The sequence below is a fragment of the Lonchura striata genome, chromosome 4 (genome assembly GCF_046129695.1).
Source record: "Lonchura striata isolate bLonStr1 chromosome 4, bLonStr1.mat, whole genome shotgun sequence".
NCBI classification, from domain to species: Eukaryota; Metazoa; Chordata; class Aves; order Passeriformes; family Estrildidae; genus Lonchura; species Lonchura striata.
Window position 1 is genome coordinate 350,698 of NC_134606.1, and position 19,984 is coordinate 370,681.

The 19,984-nt window shown below is 46.2% G+C and overlaps 1 protein-coding gene across 2 annotated transcripts in view; it reads right to left on the minus strand.

The window, feature by feature from the left end:
• Positions 1–19,984, minus strand: part of LOC110480656 (GDNF family receptor alpha-4) — a 74,119-nt gene that overhangs the window by 14,476 nt on the left and 39,659 nt on the right. The window contains exons 2-3 of one of the 2 annotated variants that reach the window (XM_021548767.2): positions 5,358–5,633; positions 1,800–1,880 (exon numbers count right to left, since the gene is read on the minus strand). In XM_021548767.2, the coding sequence (XP_021404442.1) occupies positions 1,800–1,880; positions 5,358–5,633 (357 nt within the window). Of the gene's footprint in view, positions 1–1,799; positions 1,881–5,357; positions 5,637–19,984 lie in introns of both variants that reach the window. The other variant, XM_021548766.3, reaches the window with a different exon arrangement.

Genomic DNA, 19,984 nt, shown 5'->3' on the forward strand with positions numbered 1-19,984 from the left:
ACTGGAAGTCAAATTCCACATTTCTCAGATATTTTATGATGAATGAAAGTTTTGCTTGTTGTGATTCCCTTCACTGAATACTTACCTTTAAAACTGCACAGAGATTAATATTGTCAGAGCATTGGTTTATGCTGGGAAGCTGCCAGCTAACGTGTAGGAAACTTACTTGGAAGGGTTTCATTACCCACTCAGCCAATAAATCACAGGGAACATGCTAGATTTTCTCCTCTTCCCACACAACACCAGCGGATGTGCTTTTTATATCACTGCTACTATTAGAGTGGAGGGACATGGTTCCATTTGTACAGTTTTAGTAGTGGCCATATATTGTTTATGTAAAATTTAGTTTAATATACCTGTTGTTCACTTGGCCTATGGTTACAGGGGTGTCTTATGTTTCAACAAGTTCTTGAAATTTCTTTTTGGTAGATTTGAAAGAGGGTCCTTTGGCAGTGTTGACTATATGACTCTGGACACTGGATAGGCAGAGGGCAACATGTCATAAGTTATGTAATAGAAGATATTGATTAGTATTAATAAGGACAAAAGGCTAAGAAATTTCATGTCCCTAAGTGGATGCCAAGTCTTCTGAAGAATCCCTGCTGCTCTTGGCCCATTTGCATTGCTGCACAACCTGTTTCAATTTGCTTTAAAAACCTGAGATTGTGCTAACCACCCATAAAAATCCCCATCCCTTGATTTCTTCATGCTCTGAAGCTTTTTGGGACTCAGCAGAAGGGGGAAAACTCCAGTAAAGAAAACCATGACCCAGCAAAAAAAATTCCATGTCCATGCACCAATCTGCTAGGTGGAGTCAGTAAGAGCAAGGTCAGGGAGCACCTCCCATCCCCTCTGCTCCCCTTGTCCAGGGCTGATGGGTTGATTTGCTGCGGGACATTTTCACCCAGCAAGTGCCTGGCCATGGTGAGGACTGGAGACATTCTCCAGCTGCAGGGACATGCTGCTCCTTCCTTGCTTGGGTGCACTCCAGCTGTGGATGTCACCCCAGAGCAAGGCACACACTTGGAAAAGCTGTTTGGGCACATCTGCCAGATGCAGATGTGCACAGGAGGAGCACATTACCTGCTCCCAGACAGGTAGTTTGGTAAAATACCCACTCTTGGAAAGCTTCCCCATGGCTGTGGAGCACAGGCTGGTTGTGGTGGTTGTTGTGCCATTGGTGATGGATGGGTTTTTGGTGGCCACACCGACCTTTGAACTGCTGAGCCCTCGAGGAATTAAAAGGTGTCAGGCTGCTATGCTCAGCCATTAACAGGGTTCTGATGTACAGCAGAACATGGCTCTGGGTCCTGAGGTTGCCCTCAGGGCAGGTGGTTAGAGGCTGTGGCTGGGATCAACACACAGGTTATCAACCTTTTTTCCTGCAGGGTTTGATCCTGTGACTGATGTGGAAGCACCTTCTCAAACCTAGCAAGGCTCAAGGAGCTCCTGTTTGATGAGGTGTCTGCACAGAACAGAGCATCCACCTGCTATGGAGAATGAGTGTGTCTGGGATGGGTCACTGGAACGGGTCTTTGCACCACGTCTCTAAATCCCAGTCCTTCAGAGTATGGACATGAAACAGCCAAAAGACAAAAACCACAAGCAGCTTTTCCCAGAACATGTAACAGTTCAGCAAAGGAATCAGAGGCAACTTCTTGGAAAAAACAACTGCTAGACCTGAACCATGCAATGCTCACAAGGAGCACAAAGGACTTCCCTGTCTGCAGCCCTCAGCCCCCCAGCCAGGGCCCTCCCTGTCTGCACAGGAGATGTCAGAGCATTTCCCACCCACCTACCTGCAGTGATGGACGCCAGCCGGACATAGTCAAAGCCCCTGATGAACGGCTCATAAGGGGAGCTCTCCAGGACGTTCATGCCTGGGGGAAGAGAGAAGCTGGTGAGAGGGCAGGTGAGGCTCCTGAGGGATGGCTGAGATGCACAAGGTTCAACATCTGCAGTGAAAGGCTGTTTGGCGGGTCCAAGGGGACTATGCTCTAAAGGCCACAAGTAAATGGACACTCGGAGTCATGCGAGCAGGTGTGTGGACACATCCTTGGAGAAGGGAATGGAATGTAACTGGCTTTTAAAAATGTATCTCCATTTTGGAGTGGGGCAGCCTGTCAGGAGCTGTTGAGCTGCAACTCTCTGTAGCTCAAGCTCTGGGGCACACTGCAGGGATTGCCAGAGAGGACACCAGACTGCAGCATAGGCTCCTGCTCATGGGTAGAGCTCAAATCACCAGCTCTCACACACACATACACAGGGTTTTCATCACCATTATTGCAGTACCTTCTATGTCCCTCCTGGGGTCAAAGGTCCTCACCTTGTTTTAGGACACAGACAGGATTGTGTGGGTGATGACGCACTCCATATTTACTGTCACATCTCCCTTTCTCCTTGCCGACAGCCTTTTCTCACTTGGCGCAAAGCTAATGACCCACAGCTCCCGCAGAAACTTCCTCTTGTTGTTTTTGAGTCTCTGGGAGCCTGATTTTATTCAACTGGTGCTTCCCTTTCATCTGTGCAATGGTCTGTAATGCCCCGTCATCCTGATGGATACCACGGAATATTACTGAAGCAAACAGCTCAGTTTCTGTTGTTTTTTATCAGACATGTAGATGGACGTGGACAGCAGCAGCAGCAGATGTACTGGCTGGGATAAAAGGACTATCCAGCCTCACGCTATGGGCATGTGCTGGCCTCCAGCTGTGGCAAGAGGCAGCAAGAAATGGCTCCCAGTGTGCAATTACTACAGCACAATTCAAAGCAGCTTTACACCTTCATTGAAATATCTTGCATCGTTACCGTCTAGAGAGGGGCCCATTTGTATTTTCCAGCATAGCAGTTTTATGTCCTGATGATAAAGCACCTTATCAGAGAGTTGTTATCGGGTTGTCATCATGTTATTGTGTCTCTAAGTGGGAAGGTGGCTAAACACTAGCATGCTCAAAAGAAGCTGAGTAAATAGTGTGCTTTGTAAATTCCCTGAGCACGAACTTCCACAATTGTTTTTGCAAGAGGGCTTCTAGGAAGCTTTTTGCAGCCTCCTGGGTATGTGTGATTGAGAAACAAAGCTCTACATGGACTGTGTGGATTGGCTTCCTTTCTCAGTCAATTAAACATATGTAAAGACTCTGAAACATGGGACTGCTACGAAATATATCTCCCTGGGGAAATTAAGGCAAGGAAATCAAAAGTTTGGTGTGTAAATCTGCATTGCAAATGAAGTCAGTTGTTTGAAAAAGATGAGGCTCAGGACATGACAGGGGAGAAGTGGAGCAGAGCTGTTGCAGCCTCCAAGAAAAGCCCTCTCCCAGTCATTCCCAAAGTGGAAGTCCCAAGTCACTGGGCAGGGAGGCCATCCAGCACCAAACTGCTATTCCACATCTGGAGACCCAGAGCTGGCCCTGCCTGCTCTCAGCACTCCCTGCCAGCCTCTCTTTTCTCTTCTCTTCCTTCTGGTGGAAAGTGCCTCCCCCTGACCATGGCAGGGGCTTGGAACTTTCAAGGTCTTTCAGGTCCCTTCCAGCATAAACCACCCTGTGTCCCAGAGCTGGGAACCCTCCTGACAGCACTGCCCACACAGCCGTGGCACAAGTGACCTGTTTCTAAGTCTGAGCCACCAAGGTCAGCTGGGAAGGGGCTGTGACACCACCCTTTGAGATGAATGGTGAAGCTGGATTGCCACCTCCTCCCCAGGCTTCAATGGAAACAAATCTGGCACGTAATTATGGGAAAGACCAGATACTGGAGGTGCTGAGGTCTTGTATTTCCCCAGCCGGCTCACAGCACCACACTCTGCACCCTGCAAGCTGTGGCACCTGAAAGCTTCCCAGGAACTTGATCAACCAATTTCCATCCTGGCAAGCCTGATGGACACTGTAGTGTCCATCCTCTTTGTTTTGCTTGGCCTTTTGGCCTGTGGTTTCACTCCTGCACTTCTCCTTTCAGGTTTCAGCCAGCAGTGTTTTATTAATCTACTTCAGAGCCCATGGCTGGAAGGGTCTGTTTTATTCCCCATTTTAATTTTCATGGTGCATAAAATACTCACCAGCCTGACAAGGATGAGTTATGGTCACTGAAGTGCAATTTTATGGTGACTTAAAAAACGTCAAAATCCAAACTTATTGAGTACTGGCTCTGGGAACATTTTAAGTTCCAGCTTGATGTCACCAGCCCCAAATCTTCACTAACCCAAAGACACTGGTGCACTTGAGACATTCTAAGAGAGTGATTTTTTTGAAGCTCACGATGTTTTTCGTCAATGCCTGTGCTTTATGCTGTGTTTCTATAAAATCTACGGTGTTCATAGTCTTGGTTAACATACTTAGATACAAAATATGCTGTGCATTTTTTCAGCAAAAGATCTCAATGTATATTGGGATCGTCATAAAACAGAGGTTGTGTTAAAAAAAAGGAAGGCGTGTAGTGGTTTTGGTTTGTTAATTTAGGATTTTTTAAATTTTGAAATGTTTTTGGTTAATATATTAAAGATTGTGATGAGTTTGGTGTTAGTTTATCACTAATATACTTCTTGTTGTGAGATATGATTAGGAGAAAGGTAAAGTAGGGTTAAAACTTTAAAAGGCTATAAGAGAGAATTTTATTGAAAGTAATAAGAAGGAAAAAAAAGTAGTTAGAATTAAAACAAACTCTTCAGAATACTTTTCCTCCCCCCCCACAACCTTTTCTTTTTTATTGACAATGTAAGAAAACTAAACCTAAGATTTTTAGTCAGTTTACTACTTTTAAAATAGTCCTTTTTTAGTTTACTGAGGGAGAGAAGTCTCTCTTGTTAAGGCTATGGAGACTTCTCCACAAGAGGAAAAAACAGTTCTTTTGTGGTTCTCAATTTTGCTACTAATCGTAGTAGTGTGATTTTCACAAATCACATTGTGAAATCATGGTGAAACCTGCATCTCAGGTTTTCAGTAGTGCTTTCTCCAAAATGTCAATACCATGGGGATCAATAGGATCAGCAAATCTCTTGAGTTGGAAGAGGCCCACAGGGTCCCTCAAGTCCAACTCCTGACCCTACACAGGACACCTCAACAATCCCACTCTGTGCCTGAGAGCGTTATTCAAACACTCCTGGAGCTCTGGCAGCCTTTGGACCATGCCCATTCACTGGGGAGCCCGGGCAGTGTCTGACCTGGGGGAAGAGCCTCTCCTTGACATCCAACCTAACCCCTTCCAACACAGCTTCATGCTGTTCCCTTGGGTGCAGTCAGCATGTCTTGGGACAGCACGGGATGATACAGGGGTATTTTGCAGCAACTTCAGTGCTGGGGCGCTCTGTAGAGAGGCCCGTGAGCAATTCCCTTGTAGAGGACCATCAGAAAGGTTCTACTGACCTTCCATCAGCGTGTGGTGGATGCTCCAGTAGACACTCAAGCAGTGCTTCTCCTTCTTCATGCCGCGCTTGCACTTGCAGCCGTAGAGCTGGCTGGAGAGCAGGGCGCTCACGGTGCTGCGGCACTGGCTCTTGGCGTCGGGGCCCAGCTTGTTGGCGCCGTTGCCCGCGATGCACTGGCGCAGCGTGCGGAACTTGGCGCTGCACACGGGGTCGGTGGTGCAGGCCTCGCCCGCCTGCAGGCAGTCCCTGCTCGAGCCGACAGCTGCTGCCATACCTTCTGCAAGGGAAGGGGAGAGGCGGTCAGCACTGTGGAGCAGCCCCGGGAAATGGAGCATGTCTCCCGCAGTCTCCTTCTTCTAGGATGCCCGGAGAAGTCGTGGAGGCCCCATTCCTGGAACCGCTCAGGACGGAGCTCTGAGCAACCAGGAAAGTGTCCCTGCCCACGGCAGAAGAGTGGAACCAGATGAGCTTTGAGGTCCTTTCCAACCTGAATCATCCCATGGTTCTATGGCAGGATCAGCCTGGTAGCAGGATTATAAGTGACAGAAACTTGACCAGTTCCTGGTGATTGATTTTTCCTTCTTGGAGAGCAAAAATATTTTCAAATCCTTTCTTTCCCAGCACTCTATCTTATTTCTGCCCTTCAAATTTAACAGTAGTCCAATGTTGCAGAGACCCTGGCCTCTGCTCCTTGAATATGGTTTAACTGTGCCTACACCTTCCTGGAGCTATAAATGGCTCTCTGTGGGCATTTTGACATGTAGTCAGACCACATATATCCCAGGAGTTGGCCTTTGTTCACTGTCACCCTCTCCCCAGGACTCCCACTGTTTCTGTCTTGGCTTTTTCCAAGCTCTTGTAAATTGTCTTCAGATTCCTTTACCAACACAAAATGCTGTGCTCTCCATTTGGAGAGGAGAGCCCAAAGCATGGGAGGAAGATGGTATTGCTACACATACACCAATAAATTACCTCATCAGGGCTCAGTGGTGCTGTGCCTCAGTGCCAGGAGCTGACCAGTCCTGTGTTATTTATTGCTCTTCCTCGCTCAAGCAGGCTGGACATGTCCAGGCTGGCTCCTGGGATGTGCTCAGCCCAGCTCATGGCTGCATCGCTGCTCCTGGCAAAGGGCAGGGCCAGAGGCTCAGCCCTGCTCAGATGTGGTTGTGTGGCACCCAGGTGGCAGAGGGGGGACTAGTGTGATGGTCTGGAGCATTTGATACAGGTAAGGCAGGACTGCTCCACAGCTTGGGAGACTGAGGAAGAGGCAAACCTGGTTTATGGAAGGGGAGAATCAGTTCCAGTGACTGTACAGTAATTTTGGGTCCTGCTGTACTATCAAAACAGAAACTGATGTAATGACCTTGAAGAAGAACTTCTCCAATACTTCCCAAAGGAACTCTGTCTCTAACATAACTTGTCTTCCCTTTGGGTAGGAACCAGAAGGGGAAGGACAGAAAAGACCATCTGCTTTTTGACTCCCTCCGGTGTCTGCTTTGGGTGAGATTCAGATTGGACAATATTAGAAAATCCTGCTTCCTGAGAAAAATGTGAGTCCCTGATCTCCATCTCTGAGGGCTTAATGAAATCTCTGCTTTCTCCAAGATTCTATGGATCTCTTCATAAGGTCCCCTTTTCTGCCTTCCAACTGCTACCTCTCCTTAATTTCTGCACCCCCCAGTTCAGCACTCGAGCCCAGTAGATCCATTTCTGTTCCCTCAGCAGTCACAGTGTGTTTGTGAAGAAGGAGCTGCCTCTGCTGCTCTTGATTAGAGTAGAAAGCAGCAGCTGGAGTTCAGATATTTCAATTACGTTTATTACAAACTTTGGGTGAACCCACTAGGAGGTTTCCTCCTGAAGTATCCCAGTGGAATCTCAAATGAAAAACTTTCATCTAACTGCAGACTATTTTAAAGTGCCTCATGGCCAATGTCAAGCTTTCAGGTATTTCAAATCTCACACCATCTCAAATTTGAGTTCTCCTGCCCCTGATTTATTCATAGACCTAGTTTATTTAGCACTCAAGGCTTGTTTGGATCTGCCAAATGTGGAGAGAGAAATTATTTCCAACATGTGGGAAACTCTGCCTTGGGCTGTCATATACTGAAGAACTTCGAACACAGGGAACCAGTTGCCTTGAAATATCATTTGGGCAATTTGCAAATTCACTGAGATCCATAAAATGAGCTAGAGAATATATCTGAGCAGAATCCATAGGAATAAAGGAAAAAATACTTATTTTACTCTGGCTTTTTCCAAAGGGTCTCCTCTGAATGAGGATAAAGCCCAGCAGGTTGTATTCCAGAAGAGATGACTTTGTCAGTGTCCTGTCAGCTGCTAGAAAAGTAGGTTAAAATAGAAATTATGACCTTCCTTTGCTTTCTCCGCTACATGAATTGCAGAAGATACTCCCCAGGATGGTTATAAACACAACCAGTCTGTAAAAGCTGTAAAACACTCTGGAATCTCACTTTAAATAAATCAAGCAGATTGACTATTTGAGAAATTTGCCTGCAAAATTTTAAGTAAATATATCCTCAAACTGAGCCTTGCTCCATAGAACAAAGGCCAGGGGTGAATATTTACAGCCCAAACCCACAGCATAAAACATCTCCATTCAGACTTTATGACAGAGGTTCTTGAGCCACTTGGGGTGTCATGAATGACCCGTTCCGTAATTGTGTCACTTAAGAACCAAATCATTCAGGGGCTTTTATTGTTAGAGGTGTCTTTGCAACTGAGACAACATAACACCACGTTTTTCTCCTCACACTGCCCCTGAGAGAGTAATTTTATGCAACATTAAGACAGCACCTCTTAGGGAAAAAAATAAATCTCCATGACTTATAAAATTGATAGCGCTTCCTAACAGGCAGGGACAAGAGCAATATTAGGTCTTCTCTCCAAAGATGGAGTGGCCTTTCTGGTTTTGCCTTCAGAAATAGCTCCTGGCAGGCTCTGTGCCGCGGGACTTTCCTCCTCCTTGACTGACCAGGGAATTGGGATATGCACAGAGCTGTGCATGGCTTGGGCTTTCTGTCTCTGCTTTTCTAATAGCAGCCCTTCCAGCTCCCTCTGCTTCCTTTAAAAAGCCATTTGTCTGGAGTTTTATTTCTCACTCCCTGCTAATTTCATGCTGTTTACGGTGGGCAGATGGAGTAATGAGTTTATTTTCACATCCTGTTTGTAGCTGTGCTTCACATCTGTTTCTGCTCACTCTTATCTCAGTGCCATTCACCCAGAGTTACTCCTCAAGTGTGGGAGCAAGAGAAAAACCTGTCTCTTCCCATTTTATCAGACCCTCAGCTCCTCTCAGATAGGTGTCTCCAAGTGCATTGTGCTGACCAAGCAGGTCTGACTCTCCTCCAAGGACATAATTTCCTTTCTCAAGGAAGTGCAGCTGTGTCTGGGGTACAGAAGTGTGAAGGTGATTCCGTGTGGGCTAGAAATAGTGAACAAAATGCCTGGAGAGCACCAATGTGGAGTTCTGTCACTCTCCCTTTCTTACTCAACTTGGGCTTTAGATGTTTTGGCAGGAACCACACCAGTTCCACCAGGGTCTTGGGATACATCCCCTTCCCTCCCCTCCAGTTTATATATGAAGTCAGCATGAATCTTTTTACATTCCTCATTTGACAGGCTGGAGATGTCCAAAAAAGGGCAACAAAGCTGGGGAAGGGTCTAGACAGTAAGTCCTATGAAGAGCAGCTGAGGGAGTAGGGAAGGGGCTGAGCCTGGAGCAAAGGAGGCTCAGGGGGACCTTGTGGCTCTGCACAGCTCCTGCCAGGAGGGGACAGCCGGGGGGATTTGGGATCTGTTCCCAGGGAACAGGGACAGGAGGAGAGGGAACAGCCTCAGGCTGGGCCTGGGGAGGTTCAGCTTGGACACCAGCAGGAATTTCTCCCTGGAAAGGGTGGTCAGGCCTTGGAAAGGGCTGCCCAGGGAGGTGGTGCAGCCTCCATCATCCCTGGAGCTGTCCAAGGAATGCCTGGACATGGCACTCGATGCTCTGGGCTGTTTGACAAGGTGGGGATCAGTCACAGGGTGGAATAGATGGTCTTGGAGGTCTTTTCTAACCTCAATGACTCCACCATGATTCTGTGATTCACACACAGTTCATGGAGTGATGGACACTTTATTTCCACGACAAGCTGTTTACTCTAAAACATTTGGTGTTTGCTTTTACATTATTTGCAGCTAATAGGAGAATAACCACCCAAAACCTCCAAGAAAGCAACAGGAGTGATTTATTCCCCTTCTAGGTTAGCTTGTTTTGCCTGCAAAGGTGGATGGTTGTCTTTACAGAAGCACACAACATTTGGGTTGGAAGGGACCTTAAAGCACTTCTGGTTCCTTCCATTGGACCAGGTTGCTCCAAGTCCCACCCAGGCTGGCCTTTGTGCCAGATTTGGGTTTCCAGCCAGGCCACGTGAATGGCTGGGCGAGAACACTGCAAGGAGCACTTGCATCCTGTCCTGGTGTGAGAAACACGGGCAGAAACAGGCACTGGGCACCAGACCACCCTTAGTGCTCAGCTGGTAGGAATGGCCACTGCTGGACAATCCCCACTGCCCAGATTAAATTAAAACAGATTAAATCAAACACAAACTAAATGTTGGTGCTTGCTAATAGGCAACTGTCTGATATGCAGTACATTTGAACATCCCCAGAGCTGGCAGAAACAATTTATTACAAAAAGTCATCCTGGAGTCAAAAATTATGGGAAAGGGATTCTTGAAGAAATACTCCTAGTATTTCCCAACTATCCATAAACCAATAGTCATGCATGCATGGGCCCGGGTGGCTAATGCAGGTGGCCCCTGCTAATCCTTGTTTAAACTGTGTTTTCATGTCGTGATTTTATAGCCAAATGCTCAGGATCACACAAGGAACAAATTATTGTACACAGCTCACATTTCATTTCCCATTTGCTTCTGATACCTGCAGAGCAGCCCCAATGAATACTTCTGCCATACCTCATGCTCATTGCCCCAGCCTGCTGAGAACAGCTCTCCCACGAGATCCCACACACCTTGTCCAGAACTCAGAGCTGTCACCTGGGTTTTGTAGTACCCAGAAACCTCCTCTGGGATGCTGTTCTCTATGCAAAGGGAAGTTTCCTTCCCTTCCACCTGTCTTGTCTTGATCTTAGTGCAGGTTCCATGCTCCAACACCACGCCTCTCTGGGGGCTGCCCCAGTGTTTCCTGAGGTACCTAAGAGCAGCTCACCTGGGGAGGACAGCACCCCTCCTTGCTGACAGTCCTTTGATGGTTTTACCAGCACAGCACACACATAATGGAATCCCACACTGCAAACGCATCTTCTCCTGGTGACCCTTCCCAGCCAGCACTGGGGTGGTGGAATTTGCTGAAAACATCTCAGGAATGTAAGGTCTGAGGGGGATAAAGTAATCCTGGAAAGTTCAGACCAAAAACGTGCTGCGTGTCTTGATCAGGCATTAAAAATGTGCTGCCTGACTCTTTGTCCCCCCAGCTCTGTCCCTTCACCCCTTCCCTCCATGTTATGAGCAATCTTTTGTCTGTATTTGATTTGTGTCTCCACCCAGGAATTTACAGGCACAGAGGAGATACAAATAACCAGAGCAACACCCACTGAATATTTCCTTCTCCTCTAATGGCTGATCCAGGTAGGAGATAACCACTCGCTGTATGGCCTCAAACCCAGAAGAAAACATTTCTCTCATCTTTCTGGCTGTTTATCATAGATTTATACATGACACCCAGATACCATGACAAGTTGTATCATGTCTCCATTACCCTTAAGGAGAACAGAATTCATCATGAAAGCCCTCATGATGACTTGGGGTAAAGTCTCCCTAGATAGCATTACTCCCCTACACTAACACATCCTTTTTGACAAGGCTTCAGCCTTTGTTTTCTAAAGATGCCTCTGGAATGCCCCATCCTGCTGGACTGACTCAGCCAGACTAACCACCAAATCAGCTATAAACAATATTCTTATGAAATGAGGATGAAAATCAGACCATCACGCTCGGTGCATGACCTGATTGCAAATAGTTGTGGATCTATTTTAAATAAGTTTAATCCATCAGAGCAGGAAAAAGGCTTAAAAGCTTTGTGTATCCATGAAGTCCCAAAGTGGGTACAAATTATTCTGAAATACTGGGTATCTGAAACACAGATCACACAACTAGCTATAAGTTTTGGCAGAGAAAATGATCCATGTCACATTCATTCCTCGCCGAAATCTGGGGACACTATGATATTCCTGTATTGGGAAGTTTCAGACCCTGATTTCTGCTGGAACAGAGACTTCTCCCACTCCCAAAGCCAGGCAGTCATACCAGACAGGGTGATTGGGGTTTGTGATCACCAGGGTCTCAACACTGGTGCCTAAAAATAAGCATCCCATCCTGTGGGATAACTGGCGCTCTCTGGATATCAGCTCCTTGGATGTCGAGATGAGACAACATCTAGCAGAGAGCAGTAAGGACAACTGAGGTCTCAAGGCCCAGAGGTGATTTTAAGTACTTACAGTAGATATATAAGACCTTAAGTTTCACCTAAATTTGACTTTAAAATATTCTGGCTGATGGTAAAGGCATAAAGATTCTCTGCTGAGGCAGAGCAAAACAGGTTAAAACCAGAAGACAGCTCCTTTTTTGGTCCAGCTCTGCCTGGGCCTGCTGAGTGACATTACCTTCTGATCTTCTCCCCCACCTCTGACCTGCCATGTTCCCCATCCGGAGATTTCCCCATGTGCTGGGCAGGGCTCAGACAAGCCCCTGTTCACCCGGAAGATGATGGTGAGAAGGAACTTTGTTCCCTTGTCTTTCTGTGGCTTCAAGTCTAAAATTTCACCTGCATGTAGAATCATAGAAGCATTTAGATTGGAGAAGCCCTTTCAGATCACCAAGTTCAACCATTTCCCCTGCACTGCCCCATGTCCCCAAGTGCCACACCCACAGGGCTTTGAAATCCCTGCAGGGATGGGCACTCCACACTCTCCTGGGCAGCTGCTCCAGTTCCTGACCAAAATGCTGCAGAAAGCACATTCTCAAGGAAGGTGACTCAATAAGACATTGAGGATTCTTAATATTCATGTGATCTTTTCTCTCCCAGTTAGGCTGATCCCAAGAGGACACTGTGAGCACCCTGTCACAAAGGAATCCCTTACGTGTTTTCCATGGCACAGCCAGGCAGTGCAACTGGCCATGGCTGCAGAGGGGAAAGCAGGGACCTCCATGCATGGGGCAGCAAACACCTCTCTGGGCAAACAACAACTACAGCTGCAATGTTGGTGACTCTTTGTGCCAGCTCCGAGAGGCCGACAGCCTTGGTCAGCAGCTGGATTTGTCACGCAAAGGAAACCAAATGCCCTAGATGTCAGTCTAAGGTAAGGAACAAGCAGAAGGATATCAGTCTAAGGCAAGGAGCATTCTGCAGATGTCAGAAGCACAGGAGAAAGGGGGCTTGGTCATGTGCAGAGGCATGCCAAGGCAAAGGAATGGGGAAATGTATGTGTATGTGGGGAAATTGGGAGAACTAAAGAATAATTTAAGCCAGGCAGTGTTTGTGCTATCAGCAGCATGCTGGACACACAACAGTCTGCCCCCACTGGGGTTACGTGTCCAAATTCCCCTTCAGTAATTGCTGTGGGGCTGATTTTCCAGCCTTTAGAGGAAAGAAAGTGCTGTGTGCTGCAGCTCCTGGTGCAGCGTGTTCCTGGGGCTCCGAACGGCTGCAGTGCTCAAGGCAGAGCAGCCGTAACACAACATCCTTTAGCTGCAGTCACTGAGATCCCCAAACTGCTCAGCACTGTGGGGTTTGGGCTTCCTCAACTGTCCACACCTGGCATAAGATTTGTCTTTAAAAGAAAAGTTTCATTGGCTAATGTTGTTGTTGGATACTGGAGCACACACTGTGACATGTTTTCCTGGTGTCTTTCCCAGACAACATCCTTATTAAACCCTTTGCTTCTTCTCCCCTTACAAGCAAAAATTCTTCTCATGTTGCAGTTTATGCTCATCTGCCACTAAAGCAGCATTCAGGAGTCATCAGCCCCAGAGTCTGAAGTAACTGAGCTCCTCAAACATCACTTGATTTTGTACATGTATTTTTATTTCTCTATCTGTGCATCAAAATCAGCTCAGCTTCTTAGCCCAGATTTGGATAAGCAAGGCAGCCTAATTCTCATCTTTCTGAGCAAAATTTCAGCTAAAAACACCCAATGCCTTAAAGGCAGTCTGCTTAAGTCCAGCAGAGTGAGATCCAGATCTTTCTCAGTGCCTGTAATGGTTTTATACACATATAGAATTAAATATCTGCGATTTTTTAACTCCCTTATCTCCATCTTGCTTCAAATCATTTGACTGAAGAGTTCTGGCATTCACCAGCTCCTCAAAATCTTGTGAAGTCCTATTAATTAACTGTGCACTGATGTAAAAAATTACCACTTCTGGAAGCCCATATGTGCCACATAAAGGTTTATTGTTTCCTACAGGGTAACTTAATGACAGTCTCTAATACTACAGTCTCAGACCATGGATGATCCCACAGGTCCATCACATCTGACCCAGCATCGTTGTTTTTTGTCTCCAAGGTAGAAACTCCTGACACATTTCACACATATCTATTTCTTCCATCCCTGTGTGTATTGGTGGCCACTGCAATGGATTTTCACGATCTCACAAATTCTGTAGAATCCCTCGGGGCTGTAGCACTGACACTGCTAATTCTTGCATCTGTGCACTGTGTTCTCATTACAGAAAGATCTGATCTGCATTGATATGCAGCTCCCAAGCCTCCTCCCAGTGGTGTGTTAAAGCTTTCTGTAGTGCCTTCTCCTCTGCCACGGCTTCCAGAAGTTTATTCCTAATGATGTTTGAGATAAGAGAAATCTCTTCCACCAGATTTCCATGACCTGTGCAGTTCTCCACCAGCACTCAAGAATGAAGCTCAAACACTCCCAGGACAGCAGTGCCTGCTCTCAGCTCTTGTTTTCCTGCTTTACACTGCTCAAACTCCATGGATGCATCTGCAAAATTAAAGCTGAACACCCTCCTGTCTTCTCACAGCTGAATGAGCTATTTCTTTAGCAACAGTGAAATTTGGGTCACTTTTTTTTTTTTTTTTTTTTTTTTTTTTTTTTTTTTTTGAGATCCATTTACCCTACCTGAATATTTTTCTTTAACAACTCCTGCAGCAAAGGCATCCCTCTGTACATGAAGGTGCTTTTTGCATAGTGGTTGAGAAAACAATTCCACCAAAGAGTACAGGAATTCTGTCACTCTGTTCTGAGTTGTTCACAGAGGGATTTACTGGCTAGGTGGTTTATCTTGCAGTGAAATATTCAAGATCAGGTTGGGCAGGGCTCTGAGCAGTGTGATCTAGTGGAAGATGTCCCTGCTCATTGCAGGGGATTGTACAGATGACCTTTAAAGACCTCTTCAAAACCTAAACTATTCTCTAATCCTCTGGCACAGCTTGCCCAAACTCAGGTGCTTGCTTTCCTCTCTTTGGCTGGCAAAACTCCCTGTCAACGCTGGCACTCCTGTTTCACTTGGAATCCTGAATAACAGCTCAGAAAGAACAGTCAGCTCATTTAATTCCAGGAGCCAAACCCTGCAAATCTTTCTTAGTTGTCAAAGCAGCATTTCTGTATTCACATGGCTTTGGCCAGAGTCTGTGTATACGTCAATTCACTTACACTTTCTCCCAAATAACCCACATTTCTGATTTCAAATTAGATTTCTTTTGCCATGCCCCATTTTTGACCATTTGCTGCCCTCTCCCCTACCCCCCAGTCTATGTGGACTGTAATATCCTTATTTCCTTCAAATAACTCTTGCATTTGCCTGTCAAAAACCTTAGGAGCAAGTTAAAAAACAGAGGGAAATTTTTATAAGGAACATGTCCCATCAGGGGCACTGGAAATGCAGACCTGCAGTCTCCTTGGTCAGGGCAATTTGTGAAGACCCAAGAGGGGCAGATCACTGGATGAAAGAGCCCCACATCTCCAGCTATTACCTCCTTCGGTACACAAGGGAAACAATTTTCACTGAATATTCCTATTGAGTTGTTTGGAATTTAATCTCCATCTGAGGGACTTTTTCTTCTTTCCCTCTGCTCCCAGGGGCAGGCAAATTGCAGTGACTTCTACTTTGAAAAATTTTTTGCAGTGTTTGCAGATAGCCCATACTGTTCCTTTACTTCTGCCGCATGAGCAGAGCAGCATTTCTGGAGGCTGAAGCACTGAGGGTTCAGGATCTGACAGTACAGATTCCTATGCCCTGCTCACCAGTGTTATTAAAGACATCTCAACACTTTTATTTTCTCTTTTCCCCTGGTCTACACTTCCTTGCAGTGTATCACTTTCCAGATACCATGCAGTGGCTCACATCCTTTTTCACATTCACAAAGGTCTCTCCACCTGCTGTAGTCTCTGGCTGCAGCCAGTTCCCATGGAGGAATTGTTTACCAAAACAGAGGTGATGGAGCGAGGCTGAGGGTGAGGAGAGGGATGGTTGTGCTGGTGATCCATGGCTGCACAGCTGCTGACCCCTAAACTGGGAGTAGAAATGGATCTGGCATTCGTGCCATGGGTTTCTCCCTCTCTGGCACACCCAAGGAAAGACCTTGAACTTCTGCTGTGGCACAGGTCAGAACATGTGATGGGTGATGAGAGGGGCAACAGTTCCAAGGAGATAAAGTAATTTGAGGACATGGACCCTTCTGGGCAACATCTTTGGGATGACATCCAGTCTGCTTCTGTCATGTCCCACCACACTCTCCATGAAGAAGAGAGTTTCCCCTCCAAATTCTGCTTTAAAATCCATTTCCCCTCATGCTACAGAATTGCTTACACAGAAATACATTCTCCCAGGGGTTGCTGGAACCTGTCAGAGAGTCTATGAGCTACTAGAGATGGTAGAAAAGTGACATCTTTATCTTTCCAACTCTTATGAAGAATGAGATCCCAAAGGAGTTGAAAAGGAATGGCCTTTCTAAAGAAGCAGGCAAAAGAACCAGATGAATAATGGATCAATCTCATGGATAACACTGTCCAGGAAAGTAGGTGTGATGTGATGTGATTTGACCCCTCCAAGGTATTTGGCACAGCTCCAAGAGTGAGTGGCCTCTGAGCAGTCACAGCCAGGTGGGTGCTCATGAGCACAGAGCTCCAAAACCAGAAAAGGCACATTTTCAGACTCAGAGGTGTTGAAAGTCTGTCCTGAGTCTGGTACTGTTCAACATTCCCATAATGGCTCCAGTGATGGAACAGGGAACAGATTTCTGTAATTTGTGGCTGACAGAAGGTGAGGAGGGGGTCACAAGCAATGGGCAAGACAAGACTGGAATTCAAAATTATCTTGATCTGTTCAAGACAGTGTATGAAATCAAAAGGATGACACTGACCAGAAGCAAAAGTGGCACTTTTGCTTGTGAGTATGAAAAGACAGGAGGGAAAAGCAAACCTAGGAAATAGAAACAAGGGAGATATGGCCATGGGGAAAGAGGTGGTCACAGGCTGAACAGGGAAAAGAAACAGGATGAAAACCAGAAAACATGTAGTCTGAGCATAAGTGGTATGTGTTTATCACAGGAAGCAATTACTCTGCACTTCTCAGCCCCAGTAAGGCTTTAGCTGGAGTTTGGGTCATCTTTTGATGGGACAACACATGTTAAAGAAGATGACAAGATCTCAGAGGAATTCTATTAAAATTATAAATGTTTTGCAGGCTGAGGTGAGGATGAAAGAAAAGGATTTGTGTAGTTTAGGATGAAGGCTGTGAAGAAACAAGATCAGAACACTCAAATACATAAACAAGACATTTTAGATGTGGACAGTGATATCCCTCCACGGTTGTGGGACATGAGATGAGAAGTAATACTGGGTAAATGTGCAGCAAGGGAGATTTAGATCAATATGAAGAAAAATGTTACATGGGAAGTTAAAAAGTGGAACAGATTATGGAGGGTCTATTTAATCCCCAGCAGTAGAATTATTTACAAAAGAACGTGCCAGAAGCAACTCTTGCATCCTCCCTTCTCTGCTGGAGCAGCAGGCGTCGTACACGTGGTTCCTTCCATTCTCTGTCCCTCTGACACCTTCCACGGGAGACCTTGTGGCAGGTGTGGGCTTGTAAAAAAGGACAGGCACCTCCAGACCAAACAAACCACACTGGAGACAGGCACAAGTGGAAGGGGAATAAAGTCTGTGTGAAGTGTGGCTCCCTCGGAACAAGGCATCTCCCTCCTCAAGGCCAGACTGGACACTGGGGCTGGAGCAAGCTGGGCAGTGGAAGGTGTCCCTGGCCAGCACTCCCTGGGAAGCTCTTCCCTGCCTCCCCTGGCTCCAACACATCTACTAACACTTTGTTTTCTGTCCACCGTCTCCCACCAAATGCTGACACTTCCACCACGCTGCGGAAAGGCGGCTGGGTTTTTAAGGCACATGCTGGAGGTCCATGTCCTCCTCTGCCATCCCTGCCAGAGATCTGAGGGAACTGCTGTTCCAGGGCAAGCTGAGCCCATTTGCACACCCCACACCCTCCTTTGTGCCCGGAGCAGCTTGGAAGGCAGAGCACGGAGCATCCCCTGCCCACGCTGCCAATAACAAAACAAGGGCAATGCCTTCAGAGACGGAGTTCTCGGAACACAGAGTTCATCAAGCTCTCCGGGGGTGCTGTGATGCCCACTGCATCAAACAGCCCTAAAAATGTCTGATGCTTTTGGTTCAGCAGGGTCCAGCAGTCATTTTCAGGTCCCTGTTCTTGCTGTAGAGAAGTGAGGAGAAAATTGCGTTTTCCTCGTTTGATCTCTGACACTTGCCGGATCAGAAAAGTCGACGGGTGTTGAGTTTGAACTGCTGCAGACCAACAATTGCTAGCAAAAATGGACAGTATTTGGATCCTGCCTTCAGCGGTTTCAACACTCTTATCTGTCCTGCACATCATTCCATATAACTGAGCACTGGAAAACCTTCCAGCTCTGCCTGCAAAACACAAGAGCCAAGATGGGCCAAGGCAACTGTGCAGACCTTGAGCATTCATTGCTAAGGACAGAATCTCACCCGTTTTTAAAGGGTCATTTATCAATGAACTCTCTCCTTAATGTACCTCTTTGAAGCACTTAAATGCCAGCGTGCTCTGTGCTGCATGGTTATGATGGGGATCCCAGCCATATGTCAAGCAGCAACTGTGACCCCTTTTTCTGAGATTAAGTTCATTTTTGTTCCATCCAATTTTTTTTGTACATGATTAACCGATGAATAAAAAGGCCATGTTTTATTTTTCTTTGCAAGGGCTGAAGCGGTTTTAATCATATATAATTCAACACTTGCCATGCGATTTGCATTCCTACTTTAAGATGAATTTGGCACTAAACAAGCACTCAATTATACTCCCCCGCCTCTATTTTCTCTGGAAGTTGCAAAATTCATTCAAAAAAAAGCTAAAACCTCCTGAAGATTTATGAAGATTAATTATGATTAAAATCAAAGAGCAGAGATTCTCCTTCTGACGTTATGAAGCCATAGGGCTCCAGTAAATGTCCTCCAGTGACACTTTTCCAGGCAACCCTGGGTTCAAAGACAAAATTGTGTACATGTCTGTACCAGCACAGGTCATTACATCTATCCATCATCCCTTCATCTCTCACGACCTTTTTTTTGCCTCTGACACTAAATATTAGACACAAAGGCTGGAGTTTGTATGCCAAATCACAAGTAAGGATGAATAAGACACGCAGTGAAATTGGAAGAGGAAGCCAAGTTGGAAAAACCAGGGAAGGTTTTAACTGAGGAAGGGAAAGTGCAGTGAGAAGAGAGTGGTGACACAAGATAACTGGAATTCAGGCAATAGCCATACATATGTATTTACACATATAGGACAATAGTAAGGAAATGCCAAGAAGAACCTAAATTAAGTAGTTACAGTTACTCTCTGGAATCACTCCTGTGCCCTCAGTGACTTGAGGAGAGCCTGGGGAGCCTCACTTAGCTGGGACAACTCCCACAGCCTGAGGGGGAGTCAGACTACAAACAGAGGGTGGGAGGGTGTGCAGGGAAAAGGCAGGATGTTTTGGAACAGGAAAAGCACAAAACCATGAGAAACTTACATTGGAATTAACAGGACTCCACACTAGAGAGGCACTGAGGTTGTAAATGCAAGGATTCACAATTTGAGACATAATCCAGAAGGAGCTGAAATCCATCCTCCCATCCCAGACCAGCACAAGGGCACAGTCACGTAACAGCCCCAGTCTGGACATTAACACAACCTCACACACAGGAGGGATTCTCAAGACATGGATCTGCCTTGCCCAGATCATCTGCTGGCTGACAGTCAGACCACAGATACTATTTTAATCATCAGACCTGGGCGAGAATTGTACCTGTGGAAGCAGTGCAAGCCTTGTGTCTGTACTTGTGTAATATTTAGAGTGCTGTGACGAGCAGGGAGAGGCTGCATTGTGAGATCTGCACAGCCTTGGCAAGTCTTTCCTAATACATCTCATAAAAGGGAGAGCAAAAGAGATATTTCAGCTGGGTAACTGAGTCATAAAAAGCATAAAACCAATGTGGAGGACACAGAATAAGGAAAAACAGTAGAAACATGGTGAGAAATAGAGAAGACAAAT